Here is a 20358-nt window from a genome sequence, read left to right as displayed (position 1 = left end):
TTTAAGAAGAGAAAAAAAAATGAACTCTTTCACCGTATGATGATCTGTCCTTTTAAACCAATTTCACACCTAATAACTTCTAAAACCCCATTATACAGTACTATTAAAATCTTGGATTCTGGAACCAGATGAGTTGCATTGTGACCCTGGGAAATTTTTTAGTTATGGATCTTAGGCAGATGTAGAAATTTCTTTGTATGTTAGCTTCCTCTTCTGGGTGCCTCATGAGAGTATTTACTTCTTGGTGTGCCTGTGTGCATGTTTGTGTGTGTTGTGTGCTCACATTATGTATGGTGATGTATGTGTGCATGTGCCTGGGGAAGATTAGAGGAGAACCTTGGCTGATGTTCCTCAGGCACAATCTACCTTAAATTTTTTTTTATACCTTGTTTGTCATTGGCCTGAAATGCTCCAAGTGGACTGGGTTAATTGGCTTGTAAGAGCTGGGGGTACACCTGTCTCTGCCTCACCAGGACTGGGATTATAAGTATGTACAACAATGTCTGGTTCTGCTTTTTTTGTTTGTTTTGTTTTTTGTTTTAATGTGGATTCTGGGTATTGAACTAATGTTTTTGTGTTTACAAGCAAGTTCTTTACCAAGGAGTTATCTCTCTGTCAGTATTCACAATAAAATTTAATACCATTGAATACCTTGAACTGAGAGAGAGAGAACAATTTCTTAATTTAAAAAGAGAAACAAACCACATATTATGGCTGCAATCTACTTTCTAATGCCATGTTCAACTAGCTGCTGTCAACCTGTGTGGCAAAAAGAAAAAAAAATCAATAGGCCTTCCCTAGAGAAACATGGATTGGGATAAAATTTATTTTTAAAGTCATAATAAACATTAAATCTCACAGTGCTTGAGACATGTAACCCATACCTATTTCTACCTTTCATCCCCAGTCCAAGAAAGACACGGTGAGGTACTGATTCAAGTTTGACAGGAAATATGCCTAGTTTGTGTTGATTAAAGTGACAGGTCTGAGGATAAATAACAAGTTGAATCCCAGCTTTCCTCTCACTTCACATCTCGCTTGCCCCGCCAGTTAAACATCTGAGTCTGTGGACTTGCTTTTGGTCTACCAAGTTTTGTGGGGAGGGGAGCCCTGCAGTTTTTCAAAACATAGACTTGTTTAATCTAATCATCTACCGGGCAGCGTCACACACTGATCAGCACAACCAGAGCAGCCTCTAACCACAGCAAAATACAGGCAGTCCCCTGTTGTGTCTCAACCACTTCCTAAGTCTGGCTGAGGATTTGGTCATGCTCTTTACAGTTGCCTAGTTTTAACTTAGGAAACACATTGCAGTCTTTCTTGGTGCAGAAATTCACTTAACACATTTTATAATTAACTACTATAACATAAACCTTTCGTGTGCTTGGAAATCATGGATTTCATTAATCTTAATAAAATCCTATTGTTCCCCTTAGTATATTAGAAGTTGGCTCAACATCAGTAAAATGATTGTTTTTAATGACCATATGTGCAGCAAGTGAAATCTTTATTATTATAAGTCTATAGTAAAAGCTTGACAAGTTAAAAAATATAAACTGGGAACGTAAACTTACATCAACTTGAAAACTTTCTGCCATTCTCATTTGGATTGTAAAATAGCTGTAAACACATTCCTGCCTCCACCCAAAGCACATGGATGACTTGAAGCAACAATTTGAAATGCTCTAGCAATTGAGTCAGTATTTACTGTGCACAGCCTAGAAAGCAGAGGGCAATTTAAAACATCCTATGGGTCTTGCCCACATTAATCAACATTGCTCTTGCAGAAGCCTGTAGTCTCTATTGACATCAGGTGACTGTGTACAGTCAGCATCTTGCATTTCATTGTTCATTTGATTTTGAGAGTGGATGGATTAGCAGGATGACAGAAGAGTCCCAGCTAACAGGTAAAGCAAACAGGAAGAATTTTTCAGAACTCTTAATCTAATCCATGCCGTTTCACGACTTGCAGTTTAACACCATGGGGTTTCTATGGTTTGTCTCTATTTTTCTTTTTCTTTTTTTGCGGCAGAGTCTCACTATGGAACCCAGGCTAGCTTGGAACTCATGATCCTCCTGTGTCAGGCTTTCCAGTGTTAGCGGTGTCAGTGTGCCATCATGCCCACCAACTCTTTAATTTATCTTATGTGTTAATTTTCAATTTAAGGGTTTTTTTTTAAACTGGAGAATATTGGGGGGAAGGAAGAAGGACACTTTGTTTTCTTTGAACATAAAATAAATTGGACCCTCTGTTTGAAACCACTTTATACAGCAAAAGAAAGCATTTGACACTCTATGGTACCCCATGTCAGTTAAGAGAAACTATTCTTAATCAAATATATTCCTTTCCTTCTTACAGAAAAAAAAGTAGACAGTCTATGCTAGAGTCCTGGATATTTCCTTCCAGTTTGTGTTTTGAGTGCAGTAACACATTGACAGTATTTGTTTGGAATGAAGGAAACTGCACATTTTGGAATGAGATTCAAGCAGATTCTAAATACTTGAAAGCCACTGCTTAAAGATGTTATTTTTATAACTACATAGACTGTTTATATGATTTCCAAGTCTAAAAAGTAGCAAATACATAATAAAAGATGAGGAAGAAGCTATCTAAGAATAGATTAGAATTAAAATCCAACCATTGTTAGCTTAGATTGAGTTGAAAGTTCAGGTAATAATTAGAAATAAACACTTTGAACAGGTCAGTGAGTTAAGGTCAAGATGCTTGAGAGACAAGGCTCTGATCATCTGCAGAGATAAAAATCTTAGGTAAGGTTATCATTTCTAAAAATTTTAGCACTCACATTTTAGAGTGTATCCTTATAATATGTAGACAAAATTAAAATAAGAGGGCAATTAAAATGAAGTTAATAAAAGATGTTTTTAATGCAGAAGGAATCAAATCCATATCTTTTTTCCTTTGGATCTTAAATATCTCTTTAGGCCATTTGCCATACTGAAAGAACAATTAAGCAGGCAATATTTAAATGAAAAATGAATCACAGGGATATAATAGAGTTATAATGAAGTAAAGAGAGACAACTCAACCAAGCAATTCAAGGAGACACCAGGATATAATCATATACAAAGACACAGGTTTGACTCTGCATATAGGAGCTCACTATGCTCACACGTTGTCCCGTACAGTCATGCCTACTCGTCTTGTTTGGCCTGTCTGGTTCCATACTTCTCACTGCTTCATCAGCCTGTGTAACACAGAGTCCCTGTTGAAGAATTCAGGAGGACTGGGAATGTGACCTTGCCAGATTTAGACACCCTAGTCCAGGTGGTGTGGCATGAGAGTCCAAAGAAGCAATGAAAAGACTAGGTAGAAAGCTCAGCATTTCTCTTATGGTAAAACCTGCCAAAGCTGTCACTCTGTGTAAAGATCACCACAGGAGAGGTCAGAAGGAAGCAGTAGCTTTTCCTTCAAGAATGTGTGATCTGCAGTAGCTCATTATTGGTCGACCATATAGGGACAGCACAGATGATCAAGGTATCTAAATGACCTCGATGAGTAAGATTCCACAGGCAACTGAAAGGGGCTGGACTTCATCTCAGCACTTTGCTTTAAGTGAAAAATGCTCAAAAATGTTTTGGACCAAATTAGTATCAATGATGCTGTGAGAATGCTTTTTATATCCAAGATTCATGTTTAATGCCAAGGAGATTGTCAGTACATCAGTATCTCAGGATCAATACTTGAAATACAATAGTTGAAATGCTAATTCTGTTCAACTGCCATCATATTTGGACTTACAAAATTATCCCTTTCAAGCCGGGCGGTGGTGGTACACGCCTTTAATCTCAGCACTCGGGAGGCAGAGCGAGGCGGATCTCTGTGAGTTCGAGGCCAGCCTGGGCTACAATGTGAGTTCCAGGAAAGGCGCAAAGCTACACAGAGGAACCCTGTCTCGAAAAAAAAAAAAAATTATCCCTTTCACTAGACATTATTCTGCTCCTCAAAGAAATGTGGTTAGGAATTGGCACCTTGTGAAAACACATAGATCGCTAGGAATGTGAGGTAGAAATTTTAATTTTCATTTAATACTTATGATTATAGCTTTAACAAGCTAAATCTTTTAAATAAGATATTGAAAAATCCTGTATGTAAAAACGATTGAATGATGTCTTGCACCACAAACAAAGATTCAAAGAGATTGTGCATAAATTAAGAAAGGGAATGGAATATTTAACTAAGAAAACTGAAGTATGTTGATGTGGATATAAGTAATACCCAATATCTACACTCCACCCAATTTGGTTCCTAAAACAATTCCATATAAGATAGGGCTGTTCTTATATTTCAGAAATGAAGGCAGAGTCTCAAAGAGTAATTTGACACAGGGGGGCTATTACTTCAGTAAGACACAAAGTTACATGTGTCTGATTATAACATTTTGTCCTTAAGTACTAAGTCAGTTTCTTGTACACCAGTCTCCTAGGTCGGTGCTTAGTTTTCCGTATCCCAGGGATATAGTTTAACTGTTTACCTCTGCCCTTAATTCACAGTTGTAGGGCTTAGAAGTATTTGGTATACTAAGAGAATTGAATATGTGACATTATAAAGTAAACTATGCTGAGAGCCAGCTTGGCTCCAGCTGCCTTGCTACTGGGAAGGAGACAGGAATATTTACCAGAAGCTACTGATTCCCTTTGACAGGAACCTACTATTATCACTCATGATGGGGCAAAACATGTTAAGTTTCTGTGCAAACTGATTATCCCTGGATGAGTCAACACTGTCATGAATAACTTCTAAAAGGGACGCCTCTGCATTCCATAGGCGACTGTGACAAATTCTGTCTAGAAGTCATTTCGGGATGCTTAAAAAGAAAGAAAAAAAAGACAGTAGCAAGTTTCTCCTTAACTTTTAAATGACACTGTCAAAAGGAAACATCTACTGTGTTGCTGACTTTGCCTTCCTTTTCCCGCATTAAGTTAACCCTGAAAGTTCAAATATAAACAAATGTAATACCCAATGGTACATCTGAACCAGAAGAAATCTGGAATTAATTGCCAAGTATTTTGGGTCCTGTTGCAGCTGTTACAAGTGTTTGATTTGGCGAGGGAAGAGAAAAGACGCTGCATACCAATTTCATGAGCCACAGTGAAAGCTGCGTGGAGGCCATCGTCTTCAATCACAGCACAGCTGCGCTCCGGAGAACATATGGTCCCAACGTCTGCCATTCCCAGGGTGTCACATGAATGATGCCCACATAAATCCTGCCCGGGAGAAAGAAAGAAATCATTAAAATCAATTTACCTCCAGAAGGAGCCACCATGGACAGCCACTTGCTCACCCTGAATGGCAAGACTGAGATATGTTTATGGTGTCATCTGCTCAGTGCTGGAAACCTTCCAAAGACAAATTCAAAGCAGAAACTCTTCTAAGCTACTTTGCAATCCAGAAGCACAAAAGGATAAAGAAATTCAATGATATTTTAGAAGATGTCATGATTACAGCTTGTCCATTACAATCCAAGCCCTAGAACCTTAAAGTGGCAGTGCGCACACAAATGTCAAGGGTTACACGTGCTCAACATAGGAAAGCCTAATATTCTCAACTAAATTCAGGCTGAACTTCTTGGAAGAGAGTCTGAATAATTTGTTTTCTATTAGAGTCCATCTATAACCACATACTAGTGATAGAATATATTACTAAGATACTTGTGTTTATACGTATGTTTGTGTGTATACATATATTCAGTCATTTATATAGGAAACAAACTAAAATTGAACCTATATGTCTAAGTAGATAGAAAAATAAAATTCCCACCTGTCCATTATTACTTGAAAGATCAGTTTTGAATTTCTCAATTGAATTGTAATTTTGTACACTGTATCTTCAGAAACGTATGTAGAGTCACACATAGCTTTTCAATCATTTTACACTTTTTTATTGGGTGTGTGAACATATGTGTGCCACAGTACATGTATGGGGGTCAAAGGACAACTTGTGGGAGTCAGGTTTCCACTTTCACAATATGAGTCCAGGAGATCAAGCTCAGTTTGTCAAAATTGGTGGCAAGCATACCTTTACCCACTGAGCCATTTTGCTCATAGCTTTTAGTATAGTGTGTCTCAACCTAGTCACACATGAGACAATATGTGGGACACAAATATATTGTAAATGTAGATATGAGTGTATTCGTTTTATTCTTGTGATATTCCACAGCTTCTAAGAGATTCTTGAAAGCAAAATTGATCACATCATACTAATTTTTAAAACGTCAGTAAAAAAAAAAAAAAAAAAAAACCACCAACAAGACACTAAAGAAATTAAGCTTAAAGAAGATAATAGAGGCTACAAGTTTTGACATGTCCAATATCTAATAACATTCTCTTTAAATGTTAATTTAAGTATTAAATAGACATAAAATTTCTTGTGCATACTTATTAGTTTCATTAAATTCAACACATGTATTTACAACCAAAAGAACAATATAGCATTCCTAAGTAAGCTATAAGTTCATAACCAACCCTGGAAAGGAATTTAAAATATTAGTTTTGGAAAGAAGTGCTGTTTCTATTATAGCTGTCATCTGTTCACAACGTGTATCTTACAGTAGAGACTCAACCAACATTTGCTTCATTAAATTGAATAGTGAGATACAGTCAGACTCAATGTAATGATCCTCATACATCTTTATGATGCTGCCTGCTGGTAGGACCTCAGCAGCCTTCAGGCACACAGGTGTAAGGTGGTATTTCCATACGTCCAATGTACAGATTCAGTGACAACAGGTGCTCATCATTCCTCTCTATTTTGCTGTATGGAAGTCCAACAAAGGTGAGAAATACTTAAAAGCTATACCAAATTCTCTTCTCTTCTCTTTTCTCTTCTCTTCTCTTCTCTTCTCTTCTCTTCTCTTCTCTTCTCTCTCTCTCTCCTCTCCTCTCCTCCCTCCCTCCCCCCCCCCCCCCCCCCCCCCCCCCCCCCCTCCTCCCCCCCCCCCCCCCCCCCCCCCCCCCTCCCCCCCCCCCCCCCCCTCCCCCCCCCCCCCTCCCCCCTCCCCCTCCCCTCCCCCTTCCCCTCCCCCTCCCCTCCCCTCCCCTCCCCTCCCTCCCTCTCCTCTCCTCTCCTCTTTGCTGCTCTTCTCTGTTTTCAGGTCCTTCTTGTGCTCTTTATATTGTGACTTTTAGTTGTATTGAGCTACCCACTGGCCACCATGTTATTACAGCTTCAGATAGTAAAAGCCAGCTTCTTGTCAAAAAGAAATCTTTATGAGTCATAACCTCATGCCAATGATACCCCCTAAGCTTCCCTGGGTATCCTTCCATGTCATCCCATGAGATCCCAAATTACAGCTGCCAAAAACAAATAAGCAGTTTTAAAAATTGAAATTTGAGTAGTCTTTTGCATAATAATTACCATTTGGGATAATATAGTATAACACATTTTTAATCCCCCCTTTCATCCTTTTAGCAATTTTAGGACCAGATCCCTGTTATAGTTGAATCCTTACACACAGTAGGTTATTTTTACCTGCAAATGTGTTTTTAAACCAAGATTTATGTTTATCATCGTAATTTGGAGTTGATTATCTTCAAATAGTAAAATCCAGGAATTGACTTCCACCCCTCATGTCACTAAACAGCTTGGAGTCAGTGTAAAAGGAAATAGTCTTTCTGTTCCCAATGGAGTGGAAACCGGAATCTTATTATCTCTGTTTACTGCTAATCAATTGCTCATTAGAGGCCATCAACCCTTCTTGTTTTCTCTGAATTGCATTAAATGCATTTGGCCTTTTGCCATGGAAATTGTGCATGTGACTAAATTATGAACAGAAGCACTTGTTTTTTTTTTTTTAACCATATCATTAAGCCCCTTGACTATAGAGCCACGCCATTATACTTCTACAGCTGTAATTATAAAGTGGAAAACTTTCCATGTCTCTCATGCGATTTCAAACACTTTTAGTGCAGTTACAGTTTCACCCTCAAGATGTACAAAGAACATATGAACATTGCAAGCCATTGTTCTTCTTAAGGTATGAAAGACTCTATGTCAAATTATTAATATAGCACATTGCATCCATATTTTTTGTTTTCTGGTGATCCTTTACAACAGAAATTACATGTTAGGTAGCCTTCAAGTTTATAGGGTTTTTAAAATTCAGAGGAGGGGTAGAGATAGTACTGGGATGATCACATATTAATGTATACACATTATAGCATATATATTGGTGTGTGTTCTAGAATTGGGAGTAGGAGACACTACAGAAGGCAGCTCAGCATCTATTAAAGAGGTAAGTGAATTAAACATGTGGCAAGTGCTTTGCTGCTTACTCAGCACCCATTAGAAAGCAAATAATGTATTTGCTTTTCTGGCAGTAGTTATCTGTGTAGAATCAATACATTACTTATTACCACTGAGTATTGAATGATACACTGGAAGACTGAGCAAAATATAAGTGTTCTGGAAGTTTGAGGGGGGTTAACTGTGGTCCCATAGTATGGTGTTGGCCAGGCGACAGGACAGAGACAGTGGATTTAACTTCAAGATATATCTGAGATAGTCTTCAGGACCAAAAACTTTCCACAAGGAAGTCATTAGCCCTGTTACTATCACAGATACCATGAATATGGGGACCTTGCGACTTTTCATGCCATTCAGAAATACTACTGGTGCCTCAGACCTACTTGTGGGGATGGAGAAGGGGATGGGGAGGCAGCAAAGCATGCCACCTAGAGCTTCAGTGCTCAGAGGGGAGCTTGGAAAGCACCCATGCTTAGTCCCAGATGGGGAAAGGAGCCCAGCACCAAGCGGGCATCGCTATCCAAGCAAAGAATGTCACAGGAGTGGGTAGGAGAATTTCTGGTCTTGATTGAGAGATGGTTTTCCCATGAAGTAAAAATTTTGTTGAGATAAGGACTTTGAGGAAAAATAAATTCTGATAAGGGCAGATACCTTCCTAAGGGCAGCAGTAGCAGCCACTTAGGTCAAAGAATACTTATGTATAGTACTAGCTCCTGGGAAGGCCAACAGTGGAGTTCAAAGCAAGGGTGAGAAATCATAATGTTTGGGATGCCCACTCTTCTTTCCACACAATTCTACTGAAAAGAGACCAGTGATGAAAGAATTAACACTAGGACCTATATTTTAATCAGAAGTAGCATACACATACATATGTACTTATATTTGTACATATAGTTTGTCTTGTGGATTTTTACCCCTGATTAACAAGTACTGACTACTGTACATATTAATGAGTTCTGTGTTAACAGTTCCACATATGCAAACAGAAGGCATGGATCAAATCAAGTTTCAGTTGTCTACCATCACTGCACACCGTAGATCTGATTCTTGAGGCATCATTTTCCTTTCTAGCGACATAAACAGCAATCTCCAATAACAGTATCTTATTTTTGTATTTAAACAGAGATTATATTAATTTGAAATGTTATGTCAATCGTCAGGGTGACCTGCATTATACAATCTCTAAGCAGGCATCTGTACAACTAAGTGGTTCTGAACATGACAGAGTTCAATAAGATTAGGGGCTAGAGGACCCAAGCATTCATTTCTATAATGATAACTATGTACCTACAATAAGTTAGCTCTTATGCTAATTTCTGCCACTGTAGTGAAAAAGGTTCTAATACTGAGTCTTAAGAAATGTGATAACTTAGTGAGTGATCAAGACAGAAGTGTTGTGAGAAAGCAAAATGACATGCTGTGATGAGCAGATGGTTGTGAGTACACAGAGTGGTGAATGGACCCTCCTTGAGGCAATCAGTAAAGGTTTTCACAGGATTGGAAACACTTTCACTGGGTATGATGTTCTGAGAAGAAAGGCATCCTAGCAAGGTGGGACTCAGGAAAGTAACCTCTGACTTGGGAATGACCTGACATGGCATTTGCTGAGACTAGAGTTCCACGAGTTTGTAGTGGACTAACAGGGAGTCTGGAAGAACAATCTGAACAAAGAATTTTAAGAGCAGACAATCATTCTAATAAGTTTGAGTTGAGGAGCCAGGAAACAGGGAAGAAGAGACACAACAAATTATAGACCAAGGGGAACAGGTACTTGGACCAGTCCTTGATGATAAGAACCAGGCTGTTAAAGATGGTGAATGTAAAGAGGATAGCTTTTAGATTCCAAATCAACTTGTAAGACACATTTTGGAAACAATTTATGAGCTTTGAGACAAAGGCTCTTCATCATTCATGCAAGGACTCTATCCAGCTACACCTGTGTTGGTATTAACTTAAAATATCTGAAATATAGATGAAAAAATTAAAGCTCAGGAGAGATAAGCCTTTATCCTGAGTCTTCAGCTTCAGCACAGTGAAGCTGAATATTAATTATAGCCAAACATTGCACTTCCTGCACTCCACAGCATGCTATTGTTAAATAACTATCCTATTCTTGACATCAACATTATCTTCTGCAATCACAGCCTGCACTTAATCAAATGAATTTCATTTTCCTATAACAAATATAAAGTCGCCGTGGTGGTCTTCATGCATGGTGTGTTGATGAGGCTAAACAATTATTTCCATAGAAAATAGGAAAAATGTTCTGTGGAAGATGTTTGAGAGAACAGGAAAATGGATGTGAGAGATAAGAAATTTTCTGAAAATAGCTTCTCTCTCCTTCTTCTTCTGCCCTCTCTCTCACGCACTCATGAACGATGCCTAACTATGTAAGTCAAGATAATTGACCTTTATTTCTTATGTTTTCCATTATCCCTTCCTACCTGGATTACCACCTGAAATTTCCAACTGATCCTTTGTCATCTGCAATTTCCATATCTATATACTGTTATCAGTTAACTTCTTAGAGTATGGATCATAAAAGATTCATTTATTCCTCCATATTGGTCACAGCTTGGCATCTAAAACTCTACATAATATAGATTGACCTTCTTCATGCCCTATCCTGGCAACTATTTCCTACACAGCTCATTTGTATTTTGGTCCCCAAACAATAAGCTGAAATATTCTATTTAATAGAAAAGCTCAACATGCCCATATTTGTCATTTTTTTTTTTTAAAAAAAAAACTTTCTTGACCCACACCTTTCAGTCCCTAACACCACTATGCCCACAGGAGCCAGCCAGCCAGCCAATTAAGACACAGGGCTCATTTTATAGCACTTCTCATACACCTCCTCCACTAATGTTCTTTCCGTTGATTTCCACTGCAATTAGTTCACAGTGAAAAATGTTGTAGCATGATGCTATTACCTGAATGTATCATCCCTAAATTCCTTAGCCCAATTCCCAGTATTCCAGTGTGATTGTGTTTGGAGAAAGGGTCTATAACTTCACAAGGATGGAACTTAGCTCATATAATAGAGCTCTTCGGGACCTCTTTGCTCTGCTCCCCTTTCCTTCTGTTCCCATTTCTTCCATCCTCTTCCCCTGCCACACCTCCTCTCTCCGACACACATAGAGAAAGAAGAATGACAAGGTAAACACACAGGAAGAAGACGGACTCCTATGAACCAGAGATGTCTTATCAGAAGGTGTACCAGGATGATCTTTGATCTTGAACTTTCTAGTCTCCAGTACAGAAGAATTTCTCTTTGTTGTTAGATTTGTCTCTCCTTTGTTATTTTGTTTTTGCAGCACTAGAAAACCAATACCTGCAATATATGATTTTTTCCAGTCATCTGGTTGTCATTTCTTTCTTTACTTAATAATCATGCAATCATCCTGTTCCCTGTCTTCTTATAGCACCTCTGTACATTTCACCAACTCTCCACACTGCCTCTGGCTATACATGGCACGTGGAAGTTTGGTGTGTCTGCTATGTTAACTCTTGGACGTGTGTCTGGCTAGTACCTGCTTTCTCCAAAACTGAATTCTAAAACCTCATCTCTGCCTGTGACATTTGACAACCATATCTACCAGAAGTTCTAATGGTATACCTACTCAGTATCAATATTGTATTTTCTGGAACAGATTTTTAGGAAGTGGGGACTTTTTAAACCTTTATATATCTCTGACCATAATGATAATTGTTAATTGAGTATTTGGATCAGCTAATCCCATGCTTGAAGAACAACTGACAGGACTATGTCCTTAGATTATCTGTGCTTCTCTTTAAATGTATGTTTCCACTTGCAAAACAAAACAACATGATGGTGGCTGATTGTTCGGTTGTTTGGGGATAAAATGATTCACAATACAGATAGTACTTAAGAAATGTTCAGTAACAGGTAGCTGAATCCAAATCCAATCCATCCACCCGTTGAAAACAATGCGATTATATATTTGCAACGAGATCTGGATAAAGACACCTAGGAAGAATCAGTGTTTTGCTTCTCTTCCCTGTCACAGAGTTTGTTTATCCATGTTGAGAGCCTATCGATTTTCCTGATATGAGTGATTTAGTCATGCATCTCTTTCTCTCTGCTTCTGATGAGCCTACTGAGGACAAGCAGGCATTTCCCATCTTGTTGCTTTCATCTCCCAAACAGAGTGTCTCCCCACAGTAGATGTGCACATGCACAGTGCCCACTATGACACAATCTACCTTTTGTCTGGTTGTATATTGTTGTTTTATAGCTCAAGTTTTCCAAAAATATTTCTCATACCTTTTTCATAAATGGTAAGCTAGAGTTGCTTAATCTGTGACTACTCTCCTCATTTCTGCATTATTAAATTGTAGAAGTAAACTGTCTTGTTCAATAAGAAACACAGAGTCAATGCAGAGATGAAAGCCCAAGGGGTCAGAGCTAAGATCTAAAACCCTTACCCTTCACTGCTGCTGCAGTCCTCTTCAGCCAAGAGACCTACTTCCTGTCTGTCTGTCCTTTGCATTGACTTTCTCTTCTACCCTCTCATTGGTTGTAAACCCAACCACATGACCTCCTCGTCACTGCCTGTACAGACCTCCAGGTCTTCTATGGTTGGTATTGAGATTAAAGGTGTGTGTCTCCATACTGGCTGTATCCTTGAACACACAGAGATCTGCCTAGCTCTGTTTACCAAGTGCTGGGATTAAAGGCGTGTACCACCACCGCCCAGCTTCTGCTATGGCTTGCTATTAGCTCTGACCCCCAGGCAACTTTATTTATTAACATACATAATAAAATCACATTTCAGTACAATTAAAATATCATCATATTAAATCTCTTTTAGGCTGGAGCTGTAGTTGTAATTCCTTGTCAATGGTCACTGTAAGCTTAAAGTAGTTTTGAACTCCAATATGTGACTGAATTAGGTGGTCCAGTCAGCAAAGTCATGACAAAGAGTGCAACCCTCTCTCCCAAGGCATTTGTCTCCTGGTGTCCATTACTTGCGCAGCCTAAGAAGGAACCAAATAGTAGAGGGAAATTTTCTAAGTCCTAGATAAAGCATCCTAAGATAGGCATGGGAAAAGAGGGACTATGTGGAGTATAATAGCTTATTAAAGCATGCTTTAGTAATGAATGAAAATTAATGGACCTTATTTTGCAGTCTCTTAGCTGGTTCATCATCAACCCCATGCAGTGGTAAAGAGTTCATTGTTGTTGGTCAGATGTAGGGAGAGGAATATGAAAGAATCTCTGATTTTGACATTAATCAGGAAGATGCTTGTTTCTAAAGAGGGATGGATGGTCTAGAAAATTAGCTCAAGATTGCCTTTAAAATGCATTGTATAATAAGAAAGAGAGAGTCTAAATGAGGAGAGGACTCTGGGAGCAAAGAACAAACCCCTGAGGACTGGATTTCTAATGTTTGGTGGCAGAAGCAGTGTGAATTCCAACAGGAATGCCATTCACAATGGAAGTGGCTTTGTGCCATAAAAATAATGGGTGCTGTTTCTAAAATTAAAACATAACTAAAGAACAGTGCATGGCCCTGACAGTGAAGTGTGTTAGCTTGATAGTTGAATTATTAACACTCTTCTGCTGACTGCTAGACACAGCGTTCAAGGTGTTACTGGCTAGTAAACAGGAGTGAAAAGCACTTCCTCACACATTTGCTTCACGCCTGAAAAACAAGCAGTTTAGCAGAAGACATCTGGACACACAATTTGAACAGAACTTAGAGCCCATCAAAACATGAATTTGATGGCTGAGCGTCTGGCTGCTAAGCAACACATCTTACATTGAAAACAGAGTTGTAAAAATGGAATCCTGGTGCCAACTCCGCGTATTTCTCATTGAAAAGAAATAGCTATGGAAGTTATTTCTTTTATATGGCCAGCCTGAAAATACCTGACTTCCACTGGAAAGCGGAGGCCTGGTCTTCTCACTGCTAGACTTCTTGGTTTCCACTTTTTGAAACATTAGGTAGAGACTTACTTTGCATGCTGAGTACTTTCGAATGAGCATTGTCTAGTATCAAAATAGTTTCACCAACCACCTAGTAGTCCTCCTTTGAATTAGAATAATATATTTATATTATCGGTGCTTTTCAAAGATTCAATTCTCATGAAGTTAGATGAATATGTCAAAGTTCAACTCTAAGCCAAATGGCATTTGCTTTATTTAAGTATGTTTCTGCTTGGCAAGAAGGCCAGAGAGAACTCCACTAAAGGATTTCCCATGTGCAAACCAGCCTGGAGAATCTTGTTGTAATTCTTTGTAAAGTTAAGTTAGTGCTGGCAAGATGTCTGGCTCAAGTGGGTAAAGATACTTTCCACAGAGCCCTAGAACCTGAGTTTGATTCCTGAGACCCTCATGGTGGAGAGAAAGAACCAATTCCTAAAGGTTTTCTTTTTTTGATGCCTGACTACATGCTCTGGTTCATGATCTCATAAATAGAATGCAATTAAGATCTATTAAATTAAAAACAACTTAAAGAATGAATTTATATCTATCATGCATTTGTCTAGTTAAAATACAGTGATGTGTTTTCCAGAGTGGAAAACAGTGATTTTTCAATTACCCAAGTAGAAAACTAACACAGAAAAAGCAAGAGACACCATTTGGAATCACCGGCTGGTTTCCTTTTAGCTGGGAAATTACTGGGAAAAGTATGTGTCGGGAGGCAAAGAGTGAGGGGTCTTCAAGCTGATTTTAGAATTATGAACTACGCTTTAGTACTAAAACTTAAAGAAAATTATTATGATGATTGGCAGTCCATGCCTTTTGGTGTGGTCTGCCTACAAAGGTATTTTTTCCTCTTTCTTTAGGGAACCTCCTTCCACAAACTCTCCCAAGCCTCCTTCTTGGCAGGCACTCATGATATAGCAACACAAGGAAACACAGACGTGGAAAGTTGCTTATTTAAAAAAAAAGGGACTTGGAAACCAAGTGAGAAAGGGATAGTTTTACAGCCGAACTTCACAGGGCAGCCTACGAAATAAATGTTCTACCATTTCAAAGACTAACACTAGGCAGAGGAATTAAAGGATGGCTTCCGGAATATCTCTTAATGACATGAAAGTTTTTCCATTGTACACAAGGATGTGATGCCTACTTCTCCCTAAATGCTGCCTTTAGTGTCTTTGTTTGTATGTGGGCAACAATTACGTCTAACCCATGAACCACAAGTTTTTCTCTCTTTTGAATTTATTAATGCTTCTTCCTTCATGCCATGGGTGTCTTAGTAAAAATAGAAAAATTCAGTAGCAAAACTGTAGTACCCCGAAGCCTCTGTAACATGCCATTGAACTTTCTATCCTTGCTTTTTTGTTATAATTTGTAGTTTTACACAGTAAAAACAAGTTTGTAGTTGCTCATCGACGATGCTGGATGTATCTCATACACCTAGAATAAGTTTTAAACACCAATCCCTTCCAGACATATGAGAGGCACAAGTTAGGCAGAGAACTCTATTTTGGCAATGGACCAGGCTTAAATCAGAGACTCACAACCCATCAAATTGCTAGGAATAAGGACAGCTGACTGCTCATTCTGAATGGGGGGTGTATATCACACACTCCAAGGTCCAAGTGACACTGGGGTTGGGGGATAGGACTGTGACAGCCAGGCATATGAGGGGTACTTAAAGTCCTGACTTCTGGGTATGTGATGGCCATGGCAATCATGCATATACTGAAGCTGTGGTCATCTGTAGAAAGCTCACAGGTACACACACACACACACACACACACACACACACAGTAGAAGGGGTCTAGTTGGGAAGAAGGGAGTCAACAGGGATGGGAGGAGATAAGATAAGGGTAATAGTGGGGGGATACTGTCAACCAAGACAGTTTTGTGGATTTGAACACTGGGGCTCACAACTACCAGCAAGCTCCTACTTTTTGTCTGAAATGTCACACTAACTTACTTGGTGGTCTGGTAACTGTGTAAATAGATCTGTTCCTCCCAGAATGTCTGGGTTTCTAATGACCCATCTCTTTCCTTCTCTGTAACCATCTTCCCTAACGTGGGGAAGTCCTTGGAAAACATTCTTTCCCCACATCCTGAAGCTCTGCCCAGACCTTCAGAAACATTCATCCAAAACCCAAACCTTCCAACTGGACTTGACCCTTGTTTGGCAGCTGGGTTGGAGGGTGGTGTTTGTGATGCGCTAGTAGAAAGCCTTGTTCAAGGACCTGAGGGGTTGTCCTCCCAGCTGATTGGACTTCTGCATCCTCCTGGCCCTCCCACATTCCTTCCTTCTCAGCAACTCAGATTCCAAGGTGGACACGTCAGAAGCCCATTTGGAAGCCCCATTAGAAAAGGAGTCCTCTGGAAAGGGCTAGTGTTGCAGAAGGGTTCGCATAAGGACATTTACAAGGGAGGTCATCAATCAGATAAAAGTGGCTGCCAACTTTCGAGCCCTTCCCATTAAGTTGGACAAAGTAGTATTTTTGTCTTCACTGGGAAGTAAAAAACACGATTTCAAAGGCAATTTTACTCTTCCCACTTTCCATTTAACTGTTCACCTTCCTCAAGCATGAGCATGTCTACTTAATCGTGCTCATACACCATACTCTTCTCTCTGACTGGACTGGCATCTAGCATTGTTGAATGTTGATCTCCTAAGCGGGTCTCCTCACCTAAAGCAGGAATTACTGCAGAGGCTAATTGGAACACCTGAGTGGAGCTGGAGGCTGAGTTTCCTGCAAGATACAGTTAAGCAAATCTAGAGTGAGTGGCAGGTGGTTTGTGGTAGAAGCAGAGCCACCAGCAAGACTTTCCCTTCCACCTGCCTCCTATCCCAGACAGGGCACCCACCCGCTGCACTTACCTCTCGGGTGAACAGGATGGCTGCATCATAGTGCTCCTCGTGGTCATCGCCTAGCTGGTTGTGTTGGTGCTGCCACTTGCAAAAGTTCTTGAGGGTCGTGGCGGCATTCTTGCTCACCTCCAGACTCTTCTCCTTGTCAGCCAGCACCACCACCTTCACCACGGCCAGGCGGATGTGGTTCTCGATGCTAGCGTGACTGTATAGACGGTTGGCGATGGAGGCTAGGGTCAGCAGGTAATGCTGCAGGCCCCTGCCATACATCCTTGCCATGGAGGAGTCAGCCACCAATAGGAGCTCCACCTGGCGGGCCCTAGAGATGGAGCGGCGCCTCCGCCTCCACCAGGTCTGAGGTCCGGCATCCCCAGCTGGTGAGAAGGCTGACCGGTCTAGGAGCTGAGGGGTCAGAGCTGCGCGTCGCCTGGAACTACTGTGCACTGAGGGGCGCTCTTGAGGCCTAGGCGGGGACGCGGGAGTCTCACAGCTGGCGCGTGGCGGCAGGGCTTCGAAGCTGAAGCCCTCGCGGGTGTAGATGTGCAGGACGCGCGAAGACCCATCCCCGTACACTCGTCCGGCCTCTGCCTCTGCCCAGGACCCACGCAGGAGCGGCTTCAGAGTGTAGCGTGCGTGCTTGACCGCGAAGAAGCCGTCGAGACCCCCACAGAGGTCAAAGACAGCTAGGGATCTAGGGCTGCCATCCACGGTGCCCCGGTAGAAGCAGTGACCCTGGTGGCTAGATGATGCACTCAGCCCGCCTCCTGCAGTAAGGATGCCACCAGCGGTGCCCACTGAGTCATCCCTCTCCAGATCCAGCAGGAACCTCCGGCCGCCCAAGTAGACAAGGTAGCCCACCTTGCCACCGCCTGAGTAGAGCTGGTCTATATTCTGCACCAGCCCGCTGCTCCTGAGCTGCTTGGCCAGGAGGTTCGGATGCTCCAGCTCCTGCATCTCCTCCCCCTGCCGCTGGCCGGGCTGGGCGGCTGCTGCAGCAGCCGGAGGCTGCCTTGTTTTATCCTGGGCAGGTGCCCTGGTGGGGCTGTCAGCGGTCAGGGACAGGCAGGAGGCGCACAGCAGCAGCAGCAGCAGCAGCAGGGACGCCCACTCGAGCCGCATAGTGCGCTGCCCGCCGGGAGGGGCTGCGCGATTGAGTCTAGCTGGATGTTTGCTATTTGCTATGGAAGTTTCAGGGGCAGGGGTGGGGGACTCACCCTCCCACCCACCTACCCACACACTCTCTACACACTTGCTTGCAAGGCTGAGTCAAGTGTCTAGGGGAGGAGGGTAGAGGCAACCCGCAGCAGACCACCAGCCTGCCCTGGCCGCGGTGCCAGCGTGCGAACTTTTTCTTTGTTGGTTTGGAAAATGTTTGGAATTGTGCTCCAAGAGACCGAGAGAGAAAAAATAAAAAGGGGGGAGGGGAGGAGGAGCAAAAGGCAAAAGCCAGGCGGTGGAGAGCTACCAAATATGAAAAAGGAAAGAAGCCCAATGCAGACAAGATCGTTGCACAAACCATCAAAACAAATGAGAAAAGATAGTAAGGAGGGTGACCGCGCTCCCTGCCCGCAACTGGTGCGCGTTGACTCCCGTCCCCTCGAAGCCTAGGGCTCGCCGACTGCGGAGCCGCCAAGCTCCGACCCACTTCCTTTCTTATTCCGTGGGCTTCCTCGGCTCTGCTGGAACCCGAAGGCAAGAGGAAAAGAGATGGAAAAGAAAAAAAAAAAGGAAAAAAAAAAGCCCTAAAATGTTTAAAATCAAAAGGCAAGAGGCGGCCTGCGGCGAGCCAGCGAGGCGGCGCGTCCGGGACCCTTCCGCTACCGCGTCCTCCCGCCCGTGGTCATCCCCAGTCGGCTGCGGCGGGCGCAGAGAGCGGCTCCAGCACTGTGAAGATGCGAGGAGGTGGGACAATGAATTTATAGCGGCGTGCCATCCTGCAATGGCAATTTCAACAATTCGTCACTGCACGCTGCCTCTTAAAGGGAGAGCCTCCCCCACCACTCCCACCCTTCCCGGTCCGCGCCTAATCCGATGGGGGAGGGCGCAGGGAGAGGGAGGAGGGTGATCGAGGAAAGGGAGACCGGGAAGGAGGAAGGGATCAGGACCTGGCAAGGTGGAAGGAGGGACAAAGGAGGAAGCTAGGTAGAGAAAGAGACAAAAAGAATTTGGGCAGGAAAACAGGAAATTTCCTTGGCCTCATTTAAAGCCGAAGCAACTCCGGGTCCGTGTGATATTTCACAACCAATCGGGGTTGGCTAACCTCGGCTTACCTCATCTCCTGAAGGGGTGTTTTGCTGTTTTCAAAGTCTTTCCCTGCCTCCTTCCCCTTGCTGTGGGGGTATGAAGTTCTTGCCTCCTTTTGCGAGCTGGTGCGCTCTGGCTTTGCAGACCTGGCAACTCCAGCCACTGGCTAGGGCTTCCAGCCGCCGGTGCATTCCCAAGTCCTGCTCTCTTTTCCCTGGCTCCCTCCAGCCGGTCTCGGTAGCTCATTTCCAACCTTCTCATCTAGTTTGTGCAAGCTCCAACACTTGCTGACTTCGGGCTATGGGTGACTAACTTCTCCCCAGCCACCAGCTGAGCAGCCAGCCGGGTAGCCGCGGGTGCTTCCTGGCGCGTCTCTGGGCAAGCAGCGCTGCGCTGTGGTGACCCTGACAGGGCCGACTGCGGCCTGGGAAGTCCTTGGCTTTGTGTATAAATGGCGGTGCTCCCAGCTTGCTCCAGCGCCTAGTTGGTCAGTGCCCACAACCTGCCAGTTATTCCAGCCACTGGAACTTTGGGGGCTGTGGAATGTCAGGGTGGGAAAGAGTTAACTGTTGAAGGCAATTTCTGCATTCCCCTCTCAGACTTTGAAATTTTGTGCTCACGCTTTCCCCACTTACTTCTTAAAAGGTAATTAAATGGCAAACACTCTTTCGTTTACTTACTATGCCTCTCCTAAGTCAGCCACTCAGCTCCAGCTCCCCCCTCCCCCGCCCGTTTTCAAAAGCTCCTATTGGGGTGAAAGACTGTTTTAGGGGAGGAAAGTTGGTGATCATTAGTAGGCAGGTGGCGTGGTCCCTGCTACTCAGTTTCTCCATTCTTTGTTTCCTCTAATTATCAATTCCAAGAAGGCAAAAAGAAAGCCCAGTGACTTTCTCACATCAAGCTGATAGGTAGCAGCTCCACTGTTAGTCCCTGCATACACCCCATATAATTTACACATTTCCATCCTTTTTAATTTCACTGTTTCAGAGGATAGATGGGATACTTACACACTTCCCCTAAAGTATCCATTCTCAG

General features: G+C 42.2%; 1 protein-coding gene across 1 annotated transcript in view; it reads right to left on the bottom strand.

The window, feature by feature from the left end:
* The window catches only part of Adamts5 (ADAM metallopeptidase with thrombospondin type 1 motif 5), a 44090-nt gene extending 24337 nt beyond the window's left edge, over positions 1–19753 (bottom strand). Inside the window, exons 1-2 of the mRNA XM_037209657.1 lie at positions 17089–19753; positions 5094–5226 (exon numbers count right to left, since the gene is read on the bottom strand). Coding sequence (XP_037065552.1) covers positions 5094–5226; positions 17089–18198 — 1243 coding nt within the window. The 5' untranslated portion in view covers positions 18199–19753. The remainder of the gene's footprint in view (positions 1–5093; positions 5227–17088) is intronic.
* Between the last annotated feature and the right edge of the window lie 605 nt (positions 19754–20358).

Source organism: Peromyscus leucopus, chromosome 12, assembly GCF_004664715.2.
Source record: "Peromyscus leucopus breed LL Stock chromosome 12, UCI_PerLeu_2.1, whole genome shotgun sequence".
Classification (NCBI taxonomy): domain Eukaryota; kingdom Metazoa; phylum Chordata; class Mammalia; order Rodentia; family Cricetidae; genus Peromyscus; species Peromyscus leucopus.
Note: the sequence above shows the minus strand (reverse complement) of the source record. Positions and strands in the feature narration are given on the sequence as shown.